The sequence below is a fragment of the Eschrichtius robustus genome, chromosome 2, assembly GCF_028021215.1.
Source record: "Eschrichtius robustus isolate mEscRob2 chromosome 2, mEscRob2.pri, whole genome shotgun sequence".
In the NCBI taxonomy this organism is placed as follows: Eukaryota; Metazoa; Chordata; class Mammalia; order Artiodactyla; family Eschrichtiidae; genus Eschrichtius; species Eschrichtius robustus.
Genome location: NC_090825.1, coordinates 127573515 through 127596866, shown reverse-complemented (window position 1 = coordinate 127596866; position 23352 = coordinate 127573515). Strand labels below are relative to the sequence as shown.

The 23352-nt window shown below is 44.7% G+C and overlaps 1 protein-coding gene across 1 annotated transcript in view; it reads left to right on the top strand.

The window, feature by feature from the left end:
• The window catches only part of CCDC69 (coiled-coil domain containing 69), a 33734-nt gene extending 10712 nt beyond the window's left edge, over positions 1 to 23022 (top strand). The window contains exons 2-9 of the mRNA XM_068536235.1: positions 5659 to 5728; positions 8717 to 8823; positions 9328 to 9415; positions 19198 to 19271; positions 20181 to 20282; positions 20768 to 20887; positions 21849 to 21946; positions 22644 to 23022. Of these exons, the coding sequence (XP_068392336.1) occupies positions 5659 to 5728; positions 8717 to 8823; positions 9328 to 9415; positions 19198 to 19271; positions 20181 to 20282; positions 20768 to 20887; positions 21849 to 21946; positions 22644 to 22821 (837 nt within the window). The 3' untranslated portion in view covers positions 22822 to 23022. The remainder of the gene's footprint in view (positions 1 to 5658; positions 5729 to 8716; positions 8824 to 9327; positions 9416 to 19197; positions 19272 to 20180; positions 20283 to 20767; positions 20888 to 21848; positions 21947 to 22643) is intronic.
• Positions 23023 to 23352: the final 330 nt, after the last annotated feature.

The window sequence follows — 23352 nt, the reverse complement described above, 5'->3', positions numbered from 1 at the left end:
TCCCGCTCTGCCTGGACCCTGTCTGTTTTCGGAGCCGTGTTCTACCGCGGACCAGGTTTGCTTCTGGTTGAACCCAGAGCAGAGCTCTGGTCTGCTTGACAGCAAGGAGCTGGGCCCCAGAACGGTGCATGTCACCAAGATGGAGGGGCCCTGTCTCCAGCCCTCTTAGTTGAAGGGCTGCCCTGGAGCCCAGAAGGACGGAGGAGAACGTCTGTTCCAGCCCTGACCCATCACAGATAGGTCCAGAGAGGCGACAGCACTTCCCTCATGTCACACAGTGAAGCTGGAACCTGGGTCTCCTGGCCTCTCCCCCAGTGCTGGGTTCTCCCTCCATCCTGTGCTGCTAGCTGCCACCTCATAGCTTTCTTCGCCCAAGTTTCCATTGACACAGGAAGCTGCCATCCCTCTTCCAGAGCTCAGGCCGGATGCCCCTCCCAGTCTGAGGCCGGCCCCACTCTGCTTTTGGAAGGGAAAATTTTTGTGGCCCCCTCCCAGCTCCTGTCCTCTCCCACTGCAGGGTGAACTCTGCTCCATGACCTCTGAGGAGGAAGCAGCCAAGGCCCCACCGTGGGAATTTTCCATGCAGCAGTTGCTTATCGATTCCTGCTCAGCTCTGGGCTGTGTGTCCTCAGGCTTTGGGGAGCCTCAAAATCACCTGGATGGGTTGGTAGATCGGAGCTTCCCAGCACACACACACACCACCCTCGGATGCTGTAGGTCTAGAACTGGGCCCGGGAGCTATGTTAAGCAAGGACTTCAGGTGGTTCTAATACAGGAGACCCTCTATTAGGCCTGCAAATTCCTAGAAATATTGTTCTGGGCATCATAACAGATACTGGGGCAAATCCAAAGTCGATTTCAAAAATGGTCCCTGTCCTCAAGGAGCCCCTTGGACTAGCAGAAGTACAGATAACTGGGTAGCTACTCACATAGGTGTCTGAACAGGCCCTGGAGCGTAGCGCTGACAGGAGCTAACTCAGCCCTGGGGAGAGACCAAGTGGAAATGATATATGAGCTGGGCCTGGAGGCCTGAGAAATTCTTGACCATGTGTCATGCTGGGATGGTCTTGAACACACGGTTGTGCATCTTGGGGCCAGGAGCACAGTAGGTTGTTTTGGTTTGGTTTTGGCCTAGCAATTTGGTCAACATGAAAAAAAATTTTTTTAATTAAAAAAAAAAAAAAAAAGACACTAGTCCATGTAGACAAGGTTGCAGTGAAACTGGCCTTCTGTGTGCTATTAGTGGGTGAGTTAATTGATAAAACTTTCTGGAAAGTAGAGCCAGTAATTTTATTTTATTATTTTTTTTTAATCTTATATTTCTGTTTTATAATCTTATATTTCTGTTTTTTAAAAATTTTATTTATTTTTGGCTGCGTTGGGTCTTCATTGCTGCGCGCGGGCTTTTCTCTAGTTGTGGCGAGCGGGGGCTACTCTTCGTTGTGGTGCGCGGGCTTCTCATTGCGGTGGCTTCTCTTGTTGCGGAGCACAGGCAGAGCCAGTAATTTTAGGTGTGTGAAAAATTTTATAAATCAGTATGTTCTCTAAAGCATGATTTGGAAATTAAAAAATGGAAATAATGTAAATATTCAACAGTGGATTTTTTTTTTTTTGGCTGTGCCGTGCGGCATGTGGGATCTTAGTTCCCCAACCAGGGATCGAACCTGTGCCCCCTGCATTGGGAGCGTGGAGTCTTAACCACTGGACCACCAGGGAAGTCCCTCAACTTTTTTTCCCTCAATGTGAAAAAAAACGATGTGGATTTTTTTTTCACATCTGGATTTATGTTTATTCACATGTGGGAGGGAATAACATTTTACAGTTAGATCACAAATATCAGAAAGCTACTCAAAGTGGGAGCTTCATAGAAATGTTAGAGAGTGGAAGGAGATACATGAAGGCATTATTTTTTTTAAAAAGCAAATTCTTTGCGGTCAACATATTCTTGCAAAGTATTTAGAAAATGAAACACTCAATTAGATATTGAGTAATATTAATGATTTAAAACCAGTGGAGGTTGTATGGATTAAAAAAATATTCAACTGTGGATTATTGATTAAATGATTAAATTCACCCGTAAGGATGTCATACTCAAGTCATTAAAATTAATATATTTATAGAATATTTAATGCCATGTAGTAAATGCTCATATTTGAAAAAGTAAGATGTAAGAAAGTATATATAATATTCCAATAATGAATAAATATGTATTATTTATTACCACTATATTTGGAAAAAGATGTTTACCAATATTTAAATATTAAGAAAATGTAGAGGAGAACAGTAGAGTGAGGACAGATTATGAGTCTTGCATGTCATTCTGGAGTAGTTATCCTGGAGGCAGGGGTGCCGTCAGGATCTGGAGACTCAAGCACAAGGCCATGTCCTGCCTAAGGTCTGGAAGCTGTTAGTGGAGAAGAGTTTTTCACCTTCTGTGGTGGTTATTTGGGAGAAGACAGTTTCTCATGAGCTTTATGAACTTTTTTCAGGCAACCTGAGGCCAGTGGCAGCCTAGAAGATCTAGGAAAGCACTGTGCGTCTTTGCTGTTGCCATGCTTTTCAAACATAACGTGATAACTTTCATAGTGCCATGTTTGAGATCTTAGAATATGCCAGATGTTATAGGTGCCTTATCTCATCTAATCCTTAAAATAACCTCCTGAGGAAACCAAGGCTTGGAGAGGCCATGTAGTCACACAGTGTTGGATTTAGTATTTGAATCCAGATCTGGGTGATTTTACTTTATTGATTGATTGATTGATTGATTGATTGATTGATTGCTGTGTTGGGTCTTCGTTTCAGTGCGAGGGCTTTCCCCAGTTGCGGCAAGCGGGGGCCACTCTTCATCGCGGTGCGCGGGCCTCTCACCATCGCGGCCTCTCTTGTTGCGGAGCACAGGCTCCAGACGCGCAGGCTCAGTAATTGTGGCTCACGGGCCTAGTTGCTCCGCGGCATGTGGGATCTTCCCAGACCAGGGCTCGAACCCGTGTCCCCTGCATTGGCAGGCAGATTCTCAACCACTGCGCCACCAGGGAAGCCCCAGATCTGGGTGATTTTAGACTCCCACAGTCCTTAATGATACTGTTCCAGTCTCTACTGTTCTGAGACCTTGTTCTTATGCTGATTTTGACATCAAGGTCCCGTTAGACAGTGTCTTACCTCCCCAGCTCCAGTTTCCTCCCTTGTAATAACCCTTGCCTCTCAGTGCGGTTGAGAGGAGCTGAAATCAGACGCTCAGAGTTTGAACGCCACGGGCATCGTTGGGTGAAACTAAGACTTCCTCACCTCCACTTCACAGAGGAGGAAGTAGGAGCCCAGAGGAGGAAGGAGACTTGTCCAAATTTGTGGAAAAGCCAAGACTGGAATTCTGGAAATCTCACTCTCATAAAAACGTTGAGCAGATTAGTGTAACCAGTGGTGGCAACAGGGACAAGACAACCGTTGGTGTTTATCTCCCTCCTTCCTCCAGCCCAGGGTGGAGAGGCTGGCTCCTGTCATTTCCCCAGAATCCTGTGTTGACAGCTTGTGCCTGGGCCAGGCGTCCCCTGTCCCCTGGGCAGGAGGGCAGGGACTTCACAGGGTGGGTGGAGGGAGGGTGATAGGCGTGCCAGCCACTGAGCAGATGTGGGGACCAAGGCCTGGGGGAAGCACTGTGCCTTGCTCAGTTTGCCAGGGTTTCACGCTGCACCAGGCCCTGTGCCAGGCCCTGTGCCAGGGGCAGGAGTAGAATGTTCTAGAAGCCTTCCCTTCTCTTCCCTCCTCTTCCCTCCTCTTCCCTCCTCAACCGGAAGTATGCTTTCTAGCAGCATTTCATTCATTCTCAAGTTCAGGAAATTGTTAATAATTTTTATTTTATTAATCTATTATCACAGGAAAAAGTAAAGCTTTTCCTTTACAATGATAATTCACAATTGAATGCTTTCATAGCCTTTTCACAGGCTGACTTATTGAAGTGTTTTTTAAAATGGGGGCCTAGGGACTTCCCTGGTGGTGCAGTGGTTAAGAATCCGCCTGCCAATGCAGAGGTCACGGGTTCGAGCCCCGGTCTGGGAAGATCCCACATGCTGCGGAGCAACTGAGTCCGTGTGCCACAACTACTGAGCCTGCCCTCTAGACCCCGCGGGCCACAACTACTGAAGCCCGTGTGCCTAGAGCCCGTGCTCTGCAGCAAGAGAAGCCACCGCAATGAGAAGCCCGCACACCGCAACGAAGAGTAGCCCCCGCTCACCGCAACTAGAGAAAGCCCGCGTGCAGCAACGAAGACCCAATGCAGGCAAAAATAAATAATTAATAAAAATAAAATGGGGCCTAGAATATCTTTTTTTTTTAATCAGAACACTTTTTCAAGGTATAATTGAGAAGTAACATATTAATTTCAGGTGTACAACCTAAGGATTCAATATTCGTATACATTGTGAGATGATCACAATAAGTCTAGCTAACATCCTAGAGCATTTTGAAAAGTATACAAAATGGCTTAAATTTTTTTTCTACCCCAGATCCTGGTCCAGTGGCCAGTGCCAGACTTTGACCAACTTTTCACCTCTCTGGGGTGAAATGAGAAAATTAAAGGTGTGAATGTGTGTGCAACGTTGAGTAAGATGTTACTTCCCCTTTCCTGGAAGAACTATCTTGAGCTTTCCTTAATATACTTTGGAAGGTTAAAATGTCTTCTATTTTATGAAATGATAGTGATAGTCTGCAAATAATTTTTGTCAGCATCCTTTCTTTTCAACCCATATCAATTCTCCTATTTCAAAATATTATTTATGAAAACTGAAATCTGGGAGCCACTGCCTTGTGGTACAGAAGGCCCTTTTGCCTCATTTCTCTCCTTTGATCAGATTCGACCCACACTGGCCAAGGTTGGTTAAAGTGCCCACTAGGTAGGGCTCAAATACTTGGCTCTGCCAGTTGTCCCCTGATTTACCTTGATTAACTCCTCACCTGCCTCAGCCTTCTCATCTTCAAATTGGGGGGCATTCGTATTTCCCAGGGTCCTTCTGAAGATTACCTGAGATTGTATAGATAAGACAGCATAGTGCCTGGTACATCCTGGCTGCAGTATCTCACCCCCATCTGTCACGTTAAGTACTGCTGTCTCCTTATAGTTGGGGAAACAGCCCTTCTAGCAGAGAAGAAGCATAGTAAAACATGGCTTGAACTTTGATGCTCTGCTTTCAATACAGGGAACTTGGCTGGAAGTTGTGGTAGCCACAGGCCCTGAGAGGGAAGGGGAATTGTCTCTGAACTGGGGGTTAGGAAGTTTTAGGACACCTAAAGGCCATAACTGGGGTGAGGGTAATAGCAGAAGGTCTGGCCAAGTCCCTAGAGAAGAAAGATAAGGGCAGAGAGGGGCCCATGGTTGGTGCCCTAGCCAAATCACAAGAATCTAAGGAGAGACCAACCAGCATCAAACTCCCCGCAGAGGGTTTCCCTGGCCAAGATGAGAAATTCTGCTCTGAGAACCCCTTCCCCACAGAGGGAGTGCTGCCTTGGGATGGTGAGGAAGGAAGCCTAAGTGAACTGGGCATAGAGCCGGGTTTGGCACGACTGAAATTCCTGTCTTGCCTTTAGAAGAATCTTAGCATAGCATCCATCCTCACATTGACCTCCTACCTTCTTCCTTCATCCTCTTTGTTGTCTCATTTCTTCCAGAGGTGCCAAGGACCAGATCAGCCTCCCAAACCAGAGCTGCAGGAACTGGGTCCCCTCAATGGTGACACAGGTGAGTAGGCAGCCCTATAAATGGCCTCCCTGACATCTATGAGATTTCCTACTTTATAATCAACAGACATGATATGGCTATTTAATTATCTCACAAGATTTTACTTAGGTTACATTAATAGCAGTATCATGTCTAAAATCAGGGAGGTGATAGTTCTTCCCTGTTCCCGACTATTGATACCACACCTGGAGTGCTGAGTTTATTTCTGGAAAATACATTTTCAGAGGAATCCAGAAAAAGTGGAGAGAGTACAGTGGAGAAAGATGAGGCTGGTGAGGAATCTGGAAACCATGTCTTGAAGGAACAGTTAAAGGAACAGAGGATGTTGCAATAAAACACAACAGTTCTCTCCAAGTGACTGAAGTGCCCTCATGGAGAAGAAAGATGAGGCTTGTTCAGTGACCCAGAGATCAGTACTAGGGCCTCAATGTAGCAGAAACAGGCTGGCAGAATTCAGTTCAGTCTCAAAGGATTTTTTGTGCGGTTGTTGGTTTAACATCATCAGAGATACTTCGTAATAGGACGAGCTCTCCATCTCTGAAAGTGTTTCATTACCACCTGGAGGCTGTCAGGGATATTGTAGATGAAGTTCAAGTACCAGATAAGCAACTGGGTCAGAATTCAGAGGTTCTCCAATCTGAATGTACATAAGAATTACCTGGGGGGGGATTTTCAAAAGTACAGATTCTGGGGCCTCACCACAGACCACTAAATAAGGATCTCTGGGAGTGGGGCTGAAGACTCTGCATTGTTAGTGATGATAAATCTTTTTAATAAGCTTCTCCCCAGTTGGGGCCAGTCTGGTACTGCTGACCAACGTTTGGGACCCCGAGCCAAATGATTTATGAGAGCTGATCATGACCTCAGACTTCCTATCTGATGGACTGACCACAGCCTCTTTCCTCACATTTCTCGTCATATCTTGTACCCAACCTGGCCTATGAAGTTCTGTAGTAATATTACTACTACATTTACTTTTATTTATTTATTTATGGCTGCGTTAGGTCTTCGTTGCTGCTCGTGGGCTCTCTCTAGTTGCGACGAGCGGGGGCTACTCTTCGTTGCAGTGAGCTGGCTTCTCATTGCAATGGCCTCTCTTGTTGCAGAGCACGGGCTCTAGGCGCGCGCAGGCTTCAGTAGTTGTGGCATGCGGGCTCAGTAGTTGTGGCGCACACGGGCTTAGTTGCTCCGCGGCATGTGGGATCTTCCCGGACCAGGGATCGAACCCGTGTCCCCTGCATTGGCAGGAGGATTTTTAACCACTGTGCCACCAGGGAAGTCCCTATTACTACTACATTTATAATAATGCTAACAATGCTAGTATTAGCCTCCAATGCTTGTCATGAGCACCGAGGAATATTTAGAGAACATTTAGTGAACAATGAAGAAGAGTACTTATTGAGTACCTCCAAATGCCTGGCAATACACTTAGTGCTTTTTAAAATTCATTCATATGTTGTGTTTTTTAGATTCTACATACAAGTGGTAACATACAGTATTGGTCTTTCTCTGAGTTAGTGCACTAAGCATAATACCCTCTAGGTCCATCCATGTTGTTGCAAATGGCAGAATTTCATTCTTTTTTATGGCTGAGTAATACTCCTTTAGATGTATATACTGCATCTACTTTATCCATTCATATGTTGATGAACACTTAGGTTGCTTTCATGTGTTGGCTATTGTACACTTAACTGCTTTTTATGCATAAGCTGGTAGAACAAGGTGGTAGTTCAGAATGTTTGCTGTCCTTTATCCCGATTGTGAACTGGGTAATCTTGGGCAGATTACATGGTTTCTTTGTCCCTCAGTTCCCTCGTCTGTGACATGGGGATAATCATAGTGCCCACCACTCTGGGTGGTTGTGAAGATTCAGTGAGTAATACCTGTGAGATACTTGGAACAGAGCTGGGCATGTTTCTGAGCATGGTAAGCTCTCTTTATTCTTTACCTGCTGTTGTTATTTTTATCGCCATTGTTTTCTGACTTAATCATCTCAATAGCCCCATGAGGTAGGTATTATCATTATCCTGATTTAACGTATTGGGTAATTGAGGCTCCGAGAGGGTGGGTCCTTGCCTTAGGTGAGACCCAGAGCCTGTTGGACTCAGAGTGGCATCACCAGGGCTGTTTTGGGGTTTCCCTGTTTGCGTCTTCTCACTGTTCACAGCAGCCTCTCTGCCCCCCGCTTCGGGGGATGCTGAAGGTGAGGGGTCACACACTCAGACACAGGGCCCAGCAGGTAAAGTGTGTGACCAAGTGGCCCCTTACACGCGTCCTCTGTGAGGAGAGGTAAGGACAGTGGCAAACGGCAGAGCCACATCCTGGACGGAGGGGAAGGCAGCTGCCCCTCAGCCCAGCTCCTGTTTGACACTAAGGCACACATCGCCACTTCTTTGGCTTTTTCAAGATAAGTTGGAAATCTGTCGTACTAAGTAAAATCTGCCCAGTTATTAAGCATCAGCCACTATTTGTTTTTAATTTAGATATTGGGTAGAGCAGCGGTCCCCAACCTTTTTGGTACCAGGGACCGTTTTCGTGGAAGAGAATTTTTCCAAGAATTGGGGCTTGGGTGGGGGAGGGATGGTTTCGGGATGACTCAAGCACATTACTTTTATTGTGCACTTTATTTCTATTATTATTACATCAGCTCCATCTCAGATCATCGGGCATTAGATCCCGGGGGTTGGGGACCCCTGGGGTAGAGCAAATAGCACCTTTATGGGCTGAACGTGTCCCGTGAGTTACCGGCTCTGCTATAGATCCCAGGGGCAAAACGAGACCCCTGGCTCCTGCACTTCATGAAGGAGGGTCTCCAAAGCCAGGGAGATTGAAGGGGCTGCCTCTGGAGGTTGATCCCCTCCCCCAACTGAGACCATTCTTGAGGAGGAGACAGGCTCCCCACCCCTTAGCTTGAGGCTCATACACCCTCCCTGCTGGGCCCGGCCCCAACCTCTGCTCTGTGATTTTTTTTTCCTCCCTCACCTACAGCCACAGCTGCCCATCTCTGTGCATCTGAGGAGGCCGAGCAGCACCAGAAGTCTGTCACCAGAATTCTCCAGCAGCACGAAGAGGACAAGAAGAAATGGGCACAGAAGGTAAGTCCCAGCCCATCTCTTTTCCTCCTGCTCTGCTAACCATGTTAACTCCCAGAGTGAGGCCATCTTTTGGTTTCATTGTTGGTGTAAGTATCTCTTACTTGTTTTGCCAGGAAGAGAGTCCTTTATCTGTTGAACAAATATTTGTAACTGCTGGCCTATAATTCATTATATTCATTCTATGCAATGAAAGGTGGGGAAACACTAACATAATAAAGGGTTCCCTGCCTTCAGTGGCATCAGGATTAGAAGATTCCAAAACCCCTTTCCACCTGGTAAATCTCTGGGAGCCCCGTTATAAGCCCTAAAGAGGGCAAAGTCAGCCACACCTGCTGTGTCCTGGAGGCCTTGTGCCCTCTCTGGGCACATGTCATTCCCATCACTCAGATCAGCGGGTAGGACTCTGATCACCAACCTCCAAAAGGCTGCAGTGTCGGTGAGTGAATAAGCGAGGCTGCCCTGAACCTACTCAATCTCATCCTGCTCCGGACCCTCCGCCCCCAGGTGGAGAAGGAGAGGGAACTAGAGCTTGGAGAGAAACTGACTGAACAGCGAAGAGTCCTGGAGGCAGAGCATGCGGAGGCCCTGAGAGGTAAGGACAAGATGCACTTGGGAGGGTGTGGAACGGACTCCTGTTCCACCCGCTGAGCTCACACGGGACTCCCACTGTCCCCTCCCTCCCACCTCTGGTCCATAAGCAGTTGGTCACTTCAGGGCTAGAGTTTGCAGGGTCCTTCGACTTGTCCTTCCAGGCATGTAAAATCTGACCCCATCCTTTGTTTTACCTTAGTTGAGAGGTGTTTTTCCTTTCCATTTTAAAAGCAATTCGTATTCATTACAGGAAATTTGGAAAACCTTGACAAATAGGAGAATTTTAAAATATCTGTTTTCCTTCCCCACAATGATGACGGCTCTTACAATTTATGGTTAGGTTGATTATTTTTTTCACGTAACTTTCTTTCCTTTTACATGTGATGTGCTCACCATAGAAAATTTAGAATGTATGGATTAAACAAAAAGATCTTACAGCATAATGGTTGGATCTCAGACTCTGCAAATGGTCTCTGGGTTTGAATCCCAGCTTCACCATTTACCAGCTGTGTAACCTTAAAGAAGTTAGTTAACCCTTGTTCATAGGGTCTTTATGAGAATCAAACAATTTAATTTATAGTTAATAGTTAATAGTTAATTTATAGTTAGATAGATAGATGAAGGAATCTAGAACAGTCCCTGATAGTTCACAAGATACTTAGCAAGTATTTATTAGTATTTATTATTTTATTACTGAGAAAATTAAAATTGTGTGTAATTCCACCCAGAACTAATCACTGCTACCCCTCTGATATAGATCCCTTTTACTTCTTTTTTTTTTTCTTAATATTTATTTTATTTATTATTATTATTTTTTTGGCTGCGTTGGGTCTTCGTTGCTGCGCGCGGGCCTTCTCTAGTTGCAGCGAGCAGGGGCTACTCTTCGTTGTGGTGTGCAGGCTTCTCATTGCGGTGGCTTCTCTTGTTGCAGAGCACGGGCTCTAGGTGCGCGGGCTTCAGTAGTTGTGGCACGAGGGCTCAGTAGTTGTGGCTCGCGGGCTCTAGAGCACAGGCTCAGTAGTTGTGGCGCACAGGTTTAGTTGCTCCACGGCATGTGGGATCTTCCCGGACCAGGGCTTGAACCCGTGTCCCCTGCATTGGCAGGCGGATTCTTAACCACTGCGCCACCAGGGAAGCCCCCTTTTACTTCTTTTGTGTGTATTTACCTAGAATATATATCTATGCACACACACACTTTGGGGGGAGGAGATAAATTGATTTTTTCACCTTGAACTGTATTAACATCTTGTCATTAAACTCCTGTAGCACAGTTTTAGTAACTACATAGCATTCCAGTGTGTACCCTTGTTCATTTAACTGAGCCCCTTTGGTTAGGCATTTCAGCAGTTTCAAACTTTTGCTATTGTTTGTAATAGCAGTGATACTTACACAGTGAACCTCATTTTGTAAAATCTTTGCCACACTCATGATTTTATCATTAGAATAACATCCTAGTAGGGTTGGTATGGCAAAGTTTATATACGTATATCTTTTATTTTGGTAAAATACACATAAGATTTACCATTAGTGACATTTACTCCATTCACAGTGCCCTGCAACCATCACCACTGTCCACTTCCAGAACTCTCTTGTCCTAAAGGCAAACCCCATACCCACTAAGCAGTCACTCCCAAACTCCACCCTCACCCTTCCAACCCCCCAGCAACTACCAATCTGCTCTGAGTCTCATGGCTTTGCCACTGCGGACACTCAAGTAAATGGAATCATACAACCCCTACATCTGGCTTCCTTCACCCAGCATAACATTTCCAAGGCTCATCCATGCCACAGTGTGCGTTTGCACTCCATTCCTTTTACTCCCCCCATTTTAAAAATTACTCCATTCCTTTTTGTGGCTGAATAATATTCCATTGCCTGGGCACCCCATACTGTCTTATCCATTCATCAGTTGGTGGATACCTGGGCTGTGAACCAGTGCCACCAGTACAAGCACCTGCTTGAACACCTGCTTTCAGTTCCCCTGGGTGTACGCTTAGGAGTAGAACTGCTGGGTCACATGCTAATTCTATGCTTAACTTTTTGAGAAACCACCAAACTGTTTTCCACAGTGGCTGCACCACTTTTCAGTTCCAACAGCAATGCACAAGGGTTCCAATTGCACCACATCCTTGCCAACACTTGTTAGGTTCCGTCGTTGTTGCTATTATTATTATTGCCATCCTAGTGAGTGCAAAGTAGTATCTCATGATGGTTTTGATTTGCATTTCCCTAATGACTAATTTTGCTGAGCATCTTTTCATGTGCATGTTGGCCATTTGTATAGCTTCTTTGGGGAAGGTTATCTAGATTTTTGATGCTATTGAAATTGACCTTGAAAATGTTATACCAATTTCTCTTTAATCATCAGTATTTGTATGACTTTCCCTCAGAATTATTTATCTTTTTTACAACACGGTTAAGATTATTTTATATGTAAAATTTTATATCTTGTTCTTTTTATTTAACATTGTATCAAACATGTTTCCAAGTAATTCTGCTACTAAAATGTAAAATCTAGACCACTGCATACATGGTTTTCCTTATTTCCTGTGAGTCTAGACATATAGATTTAACTATTGTAAGTAACACTGCACTAAACGTGTTTTGCGTAAAGATGTGCCCACATTTTACATTATATCCTTAGATTGCCAGAAATGGAATAATTAGAACAGAGGTCTGAACAATTTTAAGAATCTTGAAACATATTGCAACATTAGCGCAATTTTGAAATAGAATTGAAGGCCTTGCCCTGGGAATTTGAAGGGTTGCATTTTAATACTAATACACCCCGTGAAACTGGGTCTGTCACTGGACCTTAGTTCACTTTCTATATCTCTAAAACCTACCTTGAATCTCCTTTCAGTATCTGTATCTCTAAAATCTTCCTTCCCTCCCTCTCAAGGCTATTATGGGAAAACAGCTTTCTTCTCCAAGCAGAGCATTGCTTTGATATTAATTTTAGCATTGTAAATATATTGATAAGAAAATTTTCCTACTGTAAAAACCCCAGAGGGGAAGGGACTGCCTGTCTTGAGTTCTTCCCATCAGTCAGAATTCTTTCGTAGTTACTTTAAAATTGCTTGGCACCTATTAGGTGTTGCCTAAGTGTGTATTAAATGAATGACTAAAAGCACAGCATGGGGGAAGTATAACTGGGAGAGGCTAGTGGTGGTTTTTCACATTTGATAACCTTGCTCTCTTTTATTTTCTATTTTTGTTTTTATTTTTTAATTATTATACATTAAAATTGACTTTCTGATATACAGTTTCATAAACTTTAACACATGTGTAGATTCGTACAACCATCACCATAATCCAATACAGAACAGTTCCATCACCCCCAAAACACCCTCTCAGGCTGCCCGTTTGTATTCACATCCTCTCCCACCCCAACCCCTGGCAACCACTGGTCTGTCCTCCACCACTATGGTTTTGTCTCTTTGAGACTGTTAGAGAAACAAAATAATACAATATAATTTTTAACATTGTCTTCTTTCCCTCATCATGATGCCTTTGAGAGTCATCCAAGTGGCTGGGTGTATCAATAGTACCTTCTTTTTCATGGCTGAGTTGTGATCTAGTGTTCACTCATCCCCTTGTCCCGAGGGGGACAGGTCGTTTCCACCTTGAGGCAATTATGAACAGAGCTCTTCTAAACATTTGTGTACAGGTCTCTGTGTGTTCTTAAGTTTCTTGGGTAAACACCTAGGAGTGAAATGGATATGATAAATGTATGTTCAGCTTTATGAGAAATGACTAAACTGCTTTCCTAAGGGACCATCATTTTACATTCCCATCAGCGATGGATGAGTTCCACTGTTGCTTTTCACCAACACTTGTCAATACTTTTTATTTTTTGCTGTTCTAATCAATAAGCAGTGATGACTCACTGTGGGTGTAATTTGCATTTCAGTAATGACTAATCATGTTGAACATCTCTTCTTGTGTTTATTTGCTGTCTGTATAACCTCTTTGGTAAAATGTCTGTTGAAATCCTTTGCCCATTTTAATTAGCTTGTTTGTTCTTACTGTAGAGTTTTGAGAGACCTGTATATATTTTGGATACAAGTCCTCTGTATTTGCAAATATTTTCTCCTAGTCTGTGTGGGTGTTTTGGTTTTGTTTTGTTTTGTTTTTCTTTTTCATTCTCTTAATGGCTTTCACAAAGCAAAGCTTTTAACGTTGATAAATTCCAAGTTATTTTTTCTTTTATCAATTATGCTTTTGGTGTCATATCTAAGAACTCTTTGCTGAACTCTAGGTAACAAAGATCTTCTATGTTTTCTTCCAAAAGTTATATGATTTTAAGTTTTACATTTAGGTCTGTGATCCGTATAATCATGTGATTTTTCTTCTTTATACTGTCAACATGGCAGATTGCATTGATTTTTCAAATTTTGGACTTGTGTTACAAAACCCCACTTGGTCTTCTTATATATTGCTGAATTTGATTTGCTAATATTTTACTGAAGATGTTTGTGTCTATGTTCATAAGGGCTACTGGTCTGTAGTTTTTTCTTGTACCATCTGTCTGGTTTTAGTATCAGGGTAAAGCTTGCCTCGTGGAATGAGTTGGGAAATGCCCCTTCCTCTTCTATCTCTAAAAGAGATTGTATAGAGTTGGTACTATATCATTTAAAAATATTCAGTAGAATTTGTCAGAGAAACCTAAAGATTTAAACAGATACTTGACCAAAGAGGATATACAGACAGCAGATAAACACAAGAAAAGATGGGCTTGGACATTTCCTTTCCAGAAAGTATTTAAGTACAGATTTAACTTCAATAGTTAAAGGAATGTCCAGGTTATGTATTTTTTCTTGGATGAGTTTTGGAAGTTTGTAGTTTTTCAGGAATTGGTACTCTTTATCTAAGTTGTCAAGTTTATGTGCATAGGAATTGTTCATAGTGGTCCCTTAATATTGTTTTAAATATCTTCTATATCTATAATGCTATCCCCTTAAGTTTCTGTAATTGGCAATCTGTGCATTTAATTTTTTTTCTCTGTCAGTCTTGCTTGAGGTTTATCAATTTTATTAATCCTTTCCAAGAATCAGCTTTCGGTTCCATTGATTTTTTTTTTTCCTATTTTTCTATTTTCAATCTCACTGACTTCTTATTTCCTTCCTCCTGCTTGCTTGCTTTGTATCTAGTTAGCTCTTTTTTCTAGTTTCTTAAACTAGAAGTTTATTGGTTTGAGACCTATCTCCTTTTCTAACATAAGCACTTGGTGCTATAAATTTCCCCCTCAGCACTGCATTATCTGCATCCTACAAATTGATGTTTTATATTTTTATTTTTGTTCAGTTCAAAATGTCTTCAAGGGAGATTACCTTGAGACTTCCTCTTTGGCTCACTGAATATTTAGAAGTGTATTTCCTTCCAAGTGTTTGGACATTTTCCAGTTCTCTTTTTGTTACTGATTTCCAGTTTGATTCCATTATGGTCAGAGAACACAGTTTATATTTCATTTCTTTTATAATATTTTACAGCTTGTTTTATGATTCAGGATATGGTCCATCTTGTGAATGTTTCATGTGCACTTGGAAAGAATGTGTATTGAGTATTTTATAAATGAATCAATTAAAACAAGTCATTGACAGTATTGTTCAGTTCTATATTCTTACTGTCTGTCTAACTTTTCTATCGAATACTGAGGAGTGTTGACATCTTCAACTGTAATTGTGTATTTGTCTATTTCTCCTTTCAGTTCTGTCAGTTTTTGCTTCATGTAATTTGAAGAACGACTGTTCATGTATAAGTATTTAAGGTTTGTTATGTCTTCCTGGAGAATGGACCCCCTTTATCATGATGTAGTGTATGTCTTCATCCCTGAGAATCTTCCTTATTCTTTTTTTTTTTTTTAATTTTATTTATTTTTTGGTTGTGCCAGGTCTTAGTCGCAGCAGGAGGGCTCCTTAGTTGCGGCTCACCAGCTCCTTCGTTGCAGCTCGCAGGCTCCTTAGTTGCGGCATGCATGTGGGATCTAGTTCCCTGACCAGGGATCGAACCCACATCCCCTGCAGTGGGAGGTGGATTCTTAACCACTGCGCCACCAGGGAAGTCCCGAGAATCTTCCTTATTCTTAAATGTTGCTTTTCCACTCTTACTTTTACCCTACCTATGACATATTTAACGTAGGTTTTGTAGGGACCCTGGTGGTCCAATGGTTACAACTCTGCGCTTTCACTGCCGAGGGCATGGGTTTGATCCCTGGTCGGGGAACTAAGATCCTGGGAGCCTCACGGCACGGCCAAAAACAAACAAAAAAAGTAGGTGTTATATCATGTCAATAGCACCTAGTTGGGGTTTCTTTTATTTGGAGTGTTTAGGCAGTTTAATGTTGTTATTGATATGGTTGAATTTAGGTCTGTCGTTTTGGTATTTGTCTTCTGTTTCTTTTTTTTTTTTTAAACAGGTTTTTTGTTCTATGTTTATTTATTTTTATTTTATTTATGGCTGTGTTGGGTCTTCGTTTCTGTGCGAGGGCTTTCCCCAGTTGTGGCAAGCGGGGGCCACTCCTCATCGCGGTGCGCGGGCCTCTCACTATCGCGGCCTCTCTTGTTGCGGAGCACAGGCTCCAGATGCGCAGGCTCAGCAATTGTGGCTCACGGGCCCAGTTGCTCCACAGCATGTGGGATCTTCCCAGACCAGGGCTCGAACCCGTGCCCCCTGCATTGGCAGGCAGATTCTCAACCACTGCGCCACCAGGGAAGCCCCTGTTCTGTTTTTTATCCTCTATTTTCCCTTCCCTGCTTTCTTTTGGAGTATCTGAACATTTTTTAGTATTCCTTTTTAACTTACCTATTCTCTTTTACTATATCTCTTTGTGTATGTATATATGTATGTGTATGTACGTATTAGTGATTGCTCTAAGAATTACAATATGCGTAACAGTCTACTTAGAATTAATATCTTACCAGTTCAAGTGGAATGTACAAACCTTATCATCATATAGGTCTATCATCTCCCCTTTTTGTTATACTTAATCTTATGTATTACATCTACATACACTGAATACCCCGTCAGACAATGTTATAATTTTTGCTTTTAACCATCATATTTTAAAGAGCTCAAAGGAAAAAGAATAGTCTATTACATTTACCCAGGTGTTTACCAGTTCTGTTGTTCTTCCTAAATTCCTGAAGTTTCAAGTTGCCCTCTGGTACCATTTGCCTTCTATTTAAAGAATTTCCTTGAGCAATTCTTTTAGAGCAGGTCTATTGGTGATGAATTTTTAGTGTTTCTTCATCTAGAATGTCTTCATTTCACCTTCTTTCCTGAAGGATATTTTTACTGAAGATAGTATTCTTGATTTACAGTTCTTTTATTTCAGCAGTTTTAAAATGTTCTTATGCCTTCTAGTCTCCAAGCTTTCTAATGAGAAATCCATAACTCATTCAAACTTATTTCCTCTATGTAACGCACCATTTTTCTTTCTGTTCCAGATTTTTTATTAGTTTTTTTTTTTAACATCTTTATTGTAGTATAATTGCTTTACAATGGTGTGTTAGTTTCTGCTTTATGACAAAGTGAATCAGCTATACATATACATACATCCCCATATCCCCTCCCTCTTGCGTCTCCCTCCCACCCTCCCTATTCCACCCCTCTAGGCAGACACAAAGTACTGAGCAGATCTCCCTGTGCTATGCGGCTGCTTCCCACTAGCTACCTATTTTACATTTGGTAGTGTATATATGTCTATGCCGCTCTCTCACTTTGTCCTACCTTCCCCTTCCCCCTCCCCCTCCTCAAGTCCATTGTCTAAGTCTGAGTCTTTATTCCTGTCCTGCCCCTAGGCTCTTCATAACTTTTTTTTTTAGATTCCATATATATGTGTTAGCATACGGTATTTGTTTTTCTCTTTTTGACTTACTTCACTCTGTATGACAGTGTCTAGGTCCACCCACCTTGCTACAAATAACTCAATTTCGTTTCTTTTTATGGCTGATTATTAGTTTTTAAAAATGATACATCTGAGTGTGGATTTCGTTGGGTTTACTTTGATGTTCAGTGAGCATCTTGAATCTGTAGGATTATGTTTTGCCAAATTTGGGAAGCATTCAACCATTCCTTCCTATAGTTTTTCTGCGCTGCATCCTTTCTGAGTCTTTGACTCAAATGTCAGATATCTGGGATTATCTTTTGGGTCCCTGAGGCTCTGTCCATTTTTTTCCAATATTTTTTCACTTTCTTTCAGATTGGGTAATTTCTATTGATCTTCAGAAGTTCACCAGCTCTTTTTTATGTCATCTCTGTTCTTCTATTGAGCCCACCAAGTGAGTTTTTTACTTCATTTTTTTGTTCTAAAATTCCCTCCTACTTTTAATGTTTGGTTACACTTTCTAGTTTTCCATTCTTTTGAAGAGTGTTCACCCTTATTTCAGAGCATTTGTATAGTGGCTTCCTTAAAGTCCCTTAATAATTCCAACATCTGTGGCACCTCACTGTTGGCATCTGTTGAATGTCATTTCTCAGGAGAATTGAGATTTTTCCCACTTTTTGGATGCTGAGTATTTAGAAGTGCAAGCTGAGGAATTTTGGATTTGTATGCTGAGCAATTTTGTATTGCATTCTGGATATTTTGGATGTTTGAATACATCAGATTCTGGGTCTTGTTTAAATTAAATGTACTGGTTGAGTGGTACTTTGAATTCTGATCTTCTTGCCCAGTCTGCCTGCTACCATTTACTTTTCAAAGTCTGAAAATAGTTGTTCCATTCATTCTGTCCTGGTTTTATAGCTAAATTCAGTAGACTGCATGGAGTGTGCCTCCTCCATCTTACCTGGAAACAAACCTGTCTTGATAGGCCAATTAATTAAGCCCATAATTTATAAAAATTAAGCCTGTGGTTTTTATGTAGCTGATCTTACCAATTTTTGACAGCTCTATCACATTTATGTTACTGAACATTCTTTTCCTTGTGTCACCGCCCACTGTGACACAGGCCCCTTATATACCTGGGCCTTTGGCTGTACTACACTTTCCTGTTGTCTGTCCTATTTCCCATCCCACCCAGTGACTAGTCATTTCCCTCTTATCTTCTTTCAGCCAAGACAAGGTTGGAATTTTCCAAAAGGAACTTTGTAGAGGAGGCAGGATGAAAAATAAACTCTGTGAATTTGGAGAGTGATAAGTCCAGCTCTGCACAGCACTGCCCAGCCTGGAGAGCCCTTGCATGTCCTTTTCTCACCCCTTAGAGACAACTAGGCCAGGCTTATTTTGACCCATTTCACAATTGAGTCAACAGGAACTTTAGGTATTTCAAGTGATCTCCTCCAGGTTTCTCAGCTTTAAGGAAGCAGAATTAGGACCAGGTAGATTTCCTGGCCCCAAATCTAATGTACTTACTGTAGTTTTGTGCCATAGTTTGACAACTAATGAGTCAATGATTTTGTGATTTGGCTAACCCAACTTATAGAACATTGGCCCTGTGCATTTTCCACAGCATGCTGTGGCCTGAGATTAACAGCCTGCCGCAGATCTTTGGATCTTCCCCTCAGCCAGGTTATGGGTGGCACCCACAATCTGGTAGGGTTCACAGTTCTTCCCAGGATCTCATTTGTTTCCCCCTCCATGAGCTTCTATTAAATATCTACTATAGTTCTGGTACAGCCCCAAGCCCATGAGATAGGAGGAGGAATAAAAGCATTCTCAGACTCCTGGCCCCCATGATCCCAGGGGGTCACCTGGGCTCTCTGAAGCTCATGGGGCCTGCCGGACAGCTTTAGGGTGAAGTGTCAGGGATCTGAGCTCACAGTGGTCTCCTTTCCCTCCAGTCCTCCAGGCCTCCCATGAGCAGGATAAAGAAGCCCTTACCCACTCCTTCCAGGAGGCCAAGGCGGCCCTGCAGGTGAGACGGGTTGGGCCATGTCAGTCTCTGTGATGTGGCCACCACACTATTATATTAGCTCAGGAGGACTTGGTCTGAGATAAGGGTTGGCCTGTTTTTCAAGGACCATTGGGAGCATCTTGGAGACTTCGTGGGCCTGGTGCCACAGTGTGATTAGAGCGATGGGTGGATGCACAGGGACCTGTGGAAGCAGGAAAGGAGGTGTCCGACCCAATCTGGCTGGTCAGGGGTTTCCTAGAGGGAGTGAGATCTAAGCTGGAATCTGAGGGTGGGTTAGAATTTTTCAGATGAAGAAGGGTAGGAAGAGTGCCTTAGGTAGGAAAAAAAAAAAAAAGTGTTTAAAGGCATGGAGGAAAGGGAAAAAATATAGAGTACCTGTGGAACTGAAACAAGTCCAAGATGACTGGGTATAGAGTATAAGTGGGAGATAGCTGAGGCCAGAGAGGGAGGCAAGGACCAAACGGTGGGAGTCTGTGAGCCATAGTAAGGGGGTGCACTATCCTAAAGGCAATGGGCAAGGTTCGGGTGGAAGAAATCCCTGGCAGGGGAGCAGTATGGAGACAGGAATGCACCTGGCAGCTGGAAGAGTGATGTGATGTTGGCTGCAGGAGAAGGCGTGTAGAGGGAGCAGTGAGAGAAGAGAAAGGGCAAGGACACTGAGCCTGGTTTGCATGTATTTTGAATGCCAGACTACCACCGGCCTTGAATACCCTGACATCGTCCCCAAGGGTATGGAGAGGTGGGGCTGTGTGTTTCGAGCAGTGGTTGAAGTAGCTAGAGCCTGCATTGTTGGGTAGAGCAACAGCAGACTGAAGAACCCAATACTGACCCCTCCCTGTGGGGTGGAGAAGTCCATCTCCAGACTTATGGGCCAGGGTTTCATCATCTCCATCCCACGCCCTTCTCCAGGAGACCACTGACAGACTGACCGCACAGCTGGAGGCCTTCCAGGCGAAGATGAAGAGGGTAGAGGAGTCCATCCTGAGCCAAGACTACAAGAAGCACATCCAGGTAGGCAGCAGTTCACCCGCAGCTTCTCCTTCAATCTCCAGGGAGGTCCAGGTCTGGGCAACAGGAAAGCCCAGTCCCTCTTCAAGGACAGAGCTCAGACCTGACACTCTTACCTCCACAAGGGTCTGGAAGAAACAGTGTCCCCATGTCACTGAGGGGGAAGGTAAAGTTCAGAGAGAGGCATATGGGATGGTCAAGTGCTCAAGCTCTGGACTCAGAACTAGGTGCAAAGAGCAAACCTGCCACTTAGCACAAGCGACTTGATCTCTGTGAACCACGGTTTCCTCATCTGTGATGGTGTGAGCACAACATGCACTACTGAATAGAGTAAGATAAAGCACATTAAGCATTTTCCATGGGCCAAGAGAGGGAGGTGACTTGTGAAAGTCAGAGTTGGGGGCAGAGTGGGTAGGAGGGAGGTAGCCTGTGCCCTGCTGCCCCCTCTGCCGGATGGTCTGCTGAGATCACTCTGTGTTCCTGTCTAGGAGTACGGGAGCCCCAGCCAGTTCTGGGAGCAGGAGCTGGAGAGCTTACACTTTGTCATCGAGATGAAGAACGAGCGAATCCACGAGCTAGACAAGCGGCTGATCCTCATGGAGACAGTGGTCCGTGGCTGGCAGTGGCTGGTGGGGGATGGTAGGGGGGGCAGCTCATGCTTCTGCTTTCTGGGCATTTCCTCTGTCAAGTGTGCCCAGGGAAGGTACTTTGAGGAGGGCCCAGCCTGGTCCATACCAGCTGTGACCTGCCACCTGTGCTGGCCCTTGAGCCGCTGAGGCTGGTCTGGGTCCAACAGTGCCTCCTTGTCATCCGGGTCCTATACTTTTCTTGACTGCTCATGTTGCTGTCACTTGGGTGACACTGGGCAGGTAGCCTGGATAATCAGGAGGGGCTGGCAGATGTCACAGGTCGGGCAGGGGCTGAGGAAGAAGTCAAGGCTGAAAAAAAAAAAAAAAGTCAGACAGATATGGAAAGCCAGAGTCAGCAAAGACAGGCCTGGGCAGTGGTGGGCACTGGGGACACAGGTGGCTTTGTCTCCAGGAGAAGGGAGGCCTTCTAGGGGGGCAGGGGAGGCCTAGGTTCCCACCTAGGGTTGAATCCAAATGGATTATGTTACGTTGTCCTGGAAGAAGTTCCCTGTCCTCTTGTGTGGCGCACAACCTAAATTTTAAATCGGACCATCTCAGAGCTTCCCTATAAATTTTTTTCAACCATTTCTGTGGAATAGCATAACAGATACACTTACATTTTTGTACATTAGATACTTCTGACTTTTGGAGAACCAAAATACTCTTTCTCTTGTGAACTGATGGAGATTTTAAATAGTAGTGGCTCTCTTCTTTTTCTAATACTCATCTGGCAAAGTGAAAAGTTGGCAGTCCTGTGTTCACGCCTGAGCTGTAGTGTTCCAAACTGTATTGTTCCAAGTAATCTTATTGCTTCACGAAATGTGACATTTGGTCTCAAGTTAATCAGTGTTTTCAGTGACCACAGATAAGAGGGAGGTGACAGCACACATTGTGTCGAGTGAGGTTGGTGGCTTTCTGAGCTCGCTCTTATCTGTCACAGAAAGAAAAAAACCTGCTGTTGGAGGAGAAGATCACCACCCTGCAGCAGGAGAACGAGGACCTCCACGCCCGAGGCCGCAACCAGGTGGCTGTGTCCAGGTAGCTGCTCCCACCCCCCTCCTCCCATCCCCACCGCTTTTTTTGTGAACTTCCAGTTGGGAGAGTCTCCAAGAGGCCCTGGGAATGGATTGACGTGAGCCCCATGCCCCAGGCCTGTCTGGGGAATGCGGCTCCTCTTTGCTTGGGGGGGTCAGCAAAGGGAAATCCCAAGGGACCGGCTCTGCCTGGAAACAGAAGTCACAGGGCTGATTAATATCTGTTTGTCTCCATCCTGGCTAAGTGGGCTCCATGGGAAAGCCCAATCCAGGAAGGAGGAACAGGAAGCTTAGGGTTCAAGAGGCCAAATGAATGAATGAATCAGTTGTAAGGGATCAGTAAATGAGAACTAAGATCATGTGTCAGATGTAATTTGCTGACTACACATTATCTCATCTAATCCTCGTAATTACTCTAAGAGCCAGTCCTGTTATCATTCCCATTTTACAAATTCACCAAGAGTGAATACCTTGTCCAGAGTTACGCGTCTCAGTGGTGGAGCAGATCTGAACCCAGAGCTGTCTGCCTGTGAGGGCCACGCTCCTTGGTCAACAGCTGGAGTTGCCTTTTGCGGACAGGCAGACGGGGAGGAGGGCCCCCGGGGCAGGCTTCCTGGAGAAGTGGGCTGGTCGCTGCGGTCGATGGAGACCCCGAGGGGCGGTTCCCCGCCGGCAACCCCGGGCTCTGTCTGTGTCCACAGGCAGCTCTCTGAGGACCTGCTTCTCGCCCGAGAGGCCCTGGAGAAGGAGTCGCAGTTACGCCGGCAGCTCCAGCAGGAGAAGGAGGAGCTGCTGTACCGGGTCCTCGGGGCCGACTCCTCCCCCGCCTTCCCGCTGGCCTCTCTCACCCCCACTGAGGTCTCCTTCCTCGCCACATAGGGCCTGGACCGCCGGGATGCTGTGGTCACAGCTCTCTCTCGAGGACTTGGCAGAGAAAACAGCAGGGGCCTCTTGTCCCTAGGAGGGGACCAGGGTGGGAGTGAGATGGGGAGCCAGGATGTGTGCCCGGTCAGCCCTGGGGGCTTGGGCCATGTAGACTCACCCACGGGGCTTCGGAGGCCCCTCAAGTTGGCGCGGGGAACAAGCAAGAGGAGCCCTTTCCTCCCTCCCCTTCTGTCTGTTCAGATCGGGGAGTTCTGAGGCTTTCCCCAGGGGCAGCCATGCCACATTGGTCATCTGACCAAGAGGGGACAACCCCCGGTCGTAACTTGTCAGCTTTGAAGCTAGCTCACTTCCCGCAGCCACCCCCCAAGCCCCACTCCCAGCCCGGCCTTTTCTCAGCCTCTGAAACAGTTGGGGGAACTGAACAGACGGCCCTAGTGTCCCATTCTAGGCTTGTCTGAAGTTTAGACTAGGGGCTGGGGGGCAGGGGAGGACAGGGGCCACATGCTGTGAATCAAACTGGGGAGG